Source organism: Cibotium barometz, chromosome 2 (assembly GCF_041138505.1).
Source record: "Cibotium barometz isolate CiBa-2024 chromosome 2, ASM4113850v1, whole genome shotgun sequence".
Taxonomy (NCBI): domain Eukaryota; kingdom Viridiplantae; phylum Streptophyta; class Polypodiopsida; order Cyatheales; family Cibotiaceae; genus Cibotium; species Cibotium barometz.
The window spans coordinates 63,513,401-63,519,207 of record NC_141047.1 but is presented as its reverse complement, the minus strand read 5'-3'; the positions used below and the strand labels follow the sequence as shown (position 1 = coordinate 63,519,207).

The window sequence follows — 5,807 nt, the reverse complement described above, 5'->3', positions numbered from 1 at the left end:
TACCAGCCACGCTGTCCTGCACACCTTAACCACACCTCAAAACTTTGACCATCGGCACATGATCCACTGGCCACCCCACACTCCAATGAGGCGGCTACCTTCCCATGGTACCAGCCCTTAGGAGACTTCCCTAGCCCGTCTCTCCAACCAGAGGCGGCAGTCCTTTGCTTCAGCCACCACAGCCAACCACTTCACTTTACTCCAGCGCATCTAGCCCCTGCGGCAAACGCTCTCTTCGCTTCAGTATCCTTAGTGGTGGCTCCCCTTTGTCTTCGCCAGCCACTGTAGAGCAGCACCTTCCATCACGTCCAGTAGCCCGCTCCAGAGGCTGCGCCAACCACACCAGAAAGAACCCAGCCACTCTCTCTCTCTCTTCAGAGGGCGCCCCATGAGCAACCCTCAACTTTCTGTGTAGCCCATCTCCTCTGTGTGTGTTGCCAGCAACAGCTACGCCAACATCAAAGCCCTCTTCAGCTCCCTCTTCTCCGTTCGCTCTGCATGCTCCCGAGAAGCATTCTCCCCCCACAAGGTGGCCACCTTCCATACTTTTCTCTTCGCTAACCTTCTAGCCGACTCCATTGTTGTGCTGGCAAGGGTGTTGGCTGCAGAACAAGCGACCATGTGGACTCTTTTTTTGCTGGCCACGTGATTATTTTTTTTAAAAAGGCCTGAAAGATGGCCACCATCCAATTCAACATATTCCCTCCCAATGCTTTTGTGCCATCTCCTTCCTGCCATGCATACACGTAGCCACCCTCACCTTCCTTTTCGCACCATATTCAAGGCAACATTGACCCCCTTCAATATTTAATTGCCCCCCATGCTTCCACACACCTTCAAATACAACCTGGTGCCCAGTTATTTTGGGACGCGCACACATTTAAGCAACCAAATGGCTGATATCATCTCCAACGAACCACACTCTAGACAAACCTGTACAAGCCTTCTACAAAACCATCCACCCTGTACATCTGCCAAGGCATTCCAGGGCAAAGCTTTATACATACCATGCATTCCATATGTACACAAGCCCAAAACACCTTTTAGATTTTTGCCTGACATACTTTGCCAACCCCCTTGTCTGCTAGAGCATTTATGCTCAGCAACAAAAGATAAAGTCCAATAGCTATCCACCAGGATCAAAAGAAAACAGCTGTAACTCACCATCCCATTTCCCAATATCTGTGAAAAACAATGGCTGCATCACTGCATACCAAACATCAACCACATGCACCACAAAATCATTTCCGTCCATCACTTGATAAGCATTCATAGACTTTGGGTTTTATAGGTATCCGAGCAGAAAACCATGAGTGGAGAAGTCTGAGTGTGCCTTTTTGCAACATTTTTTAATGTATATTCATTCAAGGAGTCATATTGGAACACTATTACGGTGGCATATGTTAAATACCAACTATATTTATTCAATTCTAACAGTACAAACTTTCCATGTATAGTATTTAAAGAAAATGTTAAAATAGGTCAAGGTCATTTGCAACCCCCCTAGAATGATATATTATCTTTCGGAACATTCATATTTTTAAATTCATTATTTTTTTCTCTATTCTCCTCACACCCAAAGTAGACTGCTTCTCTAAGTTGGCCACTCATGTACGTGATTCCATCCATGAACAAGGTTTGAGCATATTACATAAAACTTTTACTAGATGTGGAAGTTTTTGCCCAATATATTCGTAACCGAAAAAACATTAAATCCAGATCATGAATCCAGGATTCCACACTAAAAATTGTAACCCACAAGCGTAATTTAAATTTTGAATTTCAATGAACCAATCCAACCAATAAATGTACGTGTGCACTTCAGCTTGCTCATCTATATGTAAGCCGCCAAGTGATATTTTACAAACCACATGCAACAAGTTTACCATATGCAAGTAATATAACAAGTAAGAGTGACAACGTATGAAGGAGAAGGAATGCATATCATAGAATCTTACATTAAATAATAATGCCAACCAACAAAATAGAAGCTCAAGATTGTTTCCAAAATCCAAAACAATATGTACCTCCAATGTAGATTTTACTTGCGCATTAATAAACTAGAGTGCACCCAAAAAAAGTTTTCCGAACTATTGTCTCATACACATAATGTCACAAAATTTCAGAATCACAATGATAGTAAAAAATAAATATCGTGTATGTGAGATAGCACCAATGTCTAGTAGACCATAAAGTATAACCATAAACTAATTCTCATCGGCGGAGTCATCCACAAATAAAGTCCGTCGTCTCCTCTTCTCCCTCAACTCATAGTTATATGATTTGTCGTTCCTTTCCATGTGCATGGCCATACTGTCTGTGTAAGTTGGCAATTCACTTCAAAATGAAACTCTTGAACTCCCTTACATGTGTAAATGAAAGGTATTCATTCAAAATAAAGAACAACATTTTTTACTCACTAGTCCAACGCCACAACATCGACGTCCGTGAGCATATGCTGCTGTGTAGACGATCCCACACCTGCATAAATAGCATCCATCACTCCTAGAAGTAGTCCAGTACATATCTCTGGGTCATTGTCTATTGCCAAGCAAGGGCGACCAGAGTGGAGTGCAGCCCTCAATCCTGGTCCTGTCCCTGCCCCCATCTCAAGAATGGAACCATTTGGAGGACACAACATCTCCAAGAACATAAGTATGAATGCAGGACTCTTCTCAAGAGATCCACGCCATGCACCTCCCTTGCCAACTCTTTTGGAATGATGGACTAAAGGCAAGTAATGTGGAAGCAAGTTGCCATCTAAACTCGTCCTCATCATGGAGGCCACACCCTTTGCTGATTGCATGTTAAATGTGGGTCTTTGTCCTATCCTCCTCATAGCCATAGCATGGAAAACATAAGACTATTCAAAAAAGCATGAGTCAATTTCTATGTGATTTATGATACAGAAGTAGAAGCAAACATACATCTGAAGACTCACCTTCACACCAATCCCAAGTGTGTCTGAAATGCCTTGAGGTTCCATGCTTTGTACTATCCATCTGCTTGAAACAAAACAAAATGTACCAGAATCAGACCCTAGCCTATAACCCGCAAGACTTCATGAAGTGTTCAACACAAATAAATTTACCTGCAAGCCACCTCCATTTTTAATCTTACTGCATAGCGCTCCACAGTAGGCAGAGTAGATGGAGAACAGAAAACCAATGTCCACCCATTGTCATCCATCACAGCAGCTACAGCAACAACGGCCAAGGAAGAGGAGATATGATCTTCTGTGATAACATTCCAAGGTGGAACCTCTCCTTTACCACCTGTAGCATACCCTGTGCAACAGTCCACACTCCATGTGCATTGTTTAGAGGTTCCTTTCTTCCCTTGTTGGTGTAGAAGTGTAAAAAAATCGCGTAATTCTTGATATCCATCTGCAAGCTGTGATTGCACTATCTCCTTGCCCAATTTCATATAGTCAAACTCCCATACCTTTACCCAACTCCTAGGTATGAGGGGATGTTTCCAACATGGTAAAAAAGACAGTGGAACCCAAATAAATTCAATGGAGAAAGGCTTTCTCACTATCCCAGAGCCATTAACTTTTGGAGTATCTGCAAACATAATGCATATCAAATGACAATACTAGACTAAAAGGAATTGGAAAACCTCAACAAAGATTTTGCAGCTTACCATCTCCATCCAAGTCGGTATTCTTCCTTCTCCCTAGTTTTGCTGGATCAGGATTCCCTATATTTTCCTTTTGTTTCTCCACCAACATCTTTTGTTGCTCCTCCATATTTTTACGCTGCTCCTCGGTCATGTCTCGAGAGGATTCAGAATTAGATTTACATTGACCTTTCGAATGCCTTATCAAGAAATCAATCACAAAAAACTAGTTAAGAACAAGAGGCACATAAATAACCAACATGAGAAATATACCTCTCTAGCATTAATGTCTCCTCCTCCACACACTTTCCACTACTCATCTCTATCCACCATGGACAATGCTTTCTCTCCCACTCTGAAAGCCTTATAGTTCCTTTTGCAGTCATGTCCTCACGAAAGACTTTATGTGTGTACATGCAATATGTAGGAGGATTGAGCACTGACAATAGTCTGTCAATTCACACAAGAGCAACCGTTAACCAAAGTCTAGCCACATGTTTGGATGGAGGGAAGATTTCCAATGCATAAATAGCATCAAGCATAGGATATCAGATGTATGGTGCTCAACATGAGGAAGAAGTAAGTGCCCATAATCTTTGCAGGTAGCTTTCGAGGCCAGCAATTGTAACGTCCCATTAACCTTCTCCATTCCTGGTTCTTTTGCAGGTAAGACAATATATTTTCATCAGCTTGGCAAAGGCTTCCAAATCGGATCGAAGGTATTAAAAACTTATACTATTAGGAATTTCTTATAGTCTTGAAGATGGGTATCAAGGCCAGCAAAATGAACACATTTGAATAGGAAGGGAATCAAAGACAATGTCCGATCAACATAGTACAATGCTCAACCGCAAATTCATCTCGAATGAAGATTTTGAGGTACCTATAAGGAGTTCATAATTTGCTATAGCGAACGATGTGATGACCTCCGAGCGAGACAAAATTACTGAAGCGTCCTCAGTGCCAACGCTTTGTAAAGAAGTTGCTACTAACGTCTGGATCGTCTTGTTGAAGGGGAAGACGCTAAGGACCCTCAAAGCTGGTCCATCGCTCGCATGATCAGATCCATCGATGCTGCCAGCGAGTCTCACAAGCTCCAGCATCAAGCCCCAATTCGCCATAGCGACGGAGATTGTCCCGTGAAATTAGCTTCTCATGAAGGACAGGAAGGCTGCTACGATCGACTACTCTGCGACTTGAGGGAAATGGGTGTTGTGCTCTTCGTTCTTCTCGCGTCTCTGTTTCTCTAAAACTATCTACCAAAGCGAGGACAACAAAGCTGCTCTACTGCTTCTGTAGGTGCAAGCAAATCTCTAGCATCTCAACCCAAATCTTTGATGCTACAATCTTCCCAAAGCTCTAATGCGATCAAAAGTAGCACCTTGTACCTGAATCAAAGCAACCCACAGATCCAATCCATGGGATGATGCGTTCTGTCCAACAATCAAACCCACAGCTCACAATCCAGTGGAAGGAGAGAGAAAATCCGAGCTCAAAATCATCTTCAAAGGGAGCTGCTATTGCCCAAATAGACAGACCTCTACAATCTCAAACATGGATCAAGAATTGCTGCAAACCTCTGCAATCTCAAACCCAAATCTCTGATGGATCAAAAGTTGCTGCACAACTGCTACAATCTCAAACCCAAACCTTTGAAGGATGAAAAGTTGCTGCAAACCGCTAAAATCTCAGACCCACATCTCTGATGGATCAAGAAAAGCAGCAGCGTGTCAGGCAATCAAACCCAAGTTTGTGATGGATCCAAAAAAAGCAGCAAAGAGTATCTCAACAAGAGCAACAACAAAAAGGGAGAAGAAAAGAAACCAATAGAGATAAATCCTTTGCGGAGCAGAGAAAAGAAATAGGGGAGAGGAAGGACCGACAACAACAAGACCTTGTGGGCTAGATCGTCGAAGAGGATGGCACTCTCACTAACAAGCATCGAAGAGGATCGTCCCGCAAAGGTCCAAGGAGTTTGACATGCATCTCCCCCTATTCTGTCGGTAGAATAGGGGGAGATGCATGTCAAGCTCCTTGGAACTCCTCAAAGAACTCCCTAGCCTCCCCTTTCCCTTCCCTTCCCCTTCCCCCTCCGCTCGCTCCTCCCATCTCCACTCCCCTCCCCTCCCCTCCCCTTCCCCCTCCCCTCGCTCCTCCCGTCTCCACTCCCCTCCCCGTTTTTTTTG

The 5,807-nt window shown here is 43.4% G+C and overlaps 1 protein-coding gene across 1 annotated transcript; it reads right to left on the bottom strand.

Annotated features, from left to right (window-relative positions):
* Positions 1–2,419: 2,419 nt before the first annotated feature.
* On the bottom strand, positions 2,420–4,742 carry LOC147641345 (uncharacterized). The gene is made up of 6 exons (XM_086812296.1): positions 4,615–4,742; positions 3,928–4,071; positions 3,646–3,821; positions 3,092–3,287; positions 2,942–3,002; positions 2,420–2,863 (listed from the first exon to the last, which is right to left on the bottom strand). Exons 1-6 carry the CDS (start codon positions 4,740–4,742, stop codon positions 2,420–2,422), a joined length of 1,149 nt encoding a protein of 382 aa, XP_086668422.1.
* Positions 4,743–5,807: the final 1,065 nt, after the last annotated feature.

Bases quoted from the DNA above. Each gene is read 5' to 3' on its own strand.
- LOC147641345 (XM_086812296.1), bottom strand. From the start codon at position 4,742: ATGGCGAATTGGGGCTTGATGCTGGAGCTTGTGAGACTCGCTGGCAGC. The intron at 4,072-4,614 runs GTTAGTAGCAAC...GTGAATTGACAG, and splicing joins TTCAACAAGACGATCCAGAC to ACTATTGTCAGTGCTCAATC. The intron at 3,822-3,927 runs GTGTGTGGAGGA...TTTCTTGATAAG, and splicing joins ATAGAGATGAGTAGTGGAAA to GCATTCGAAAGGTCAATGTA.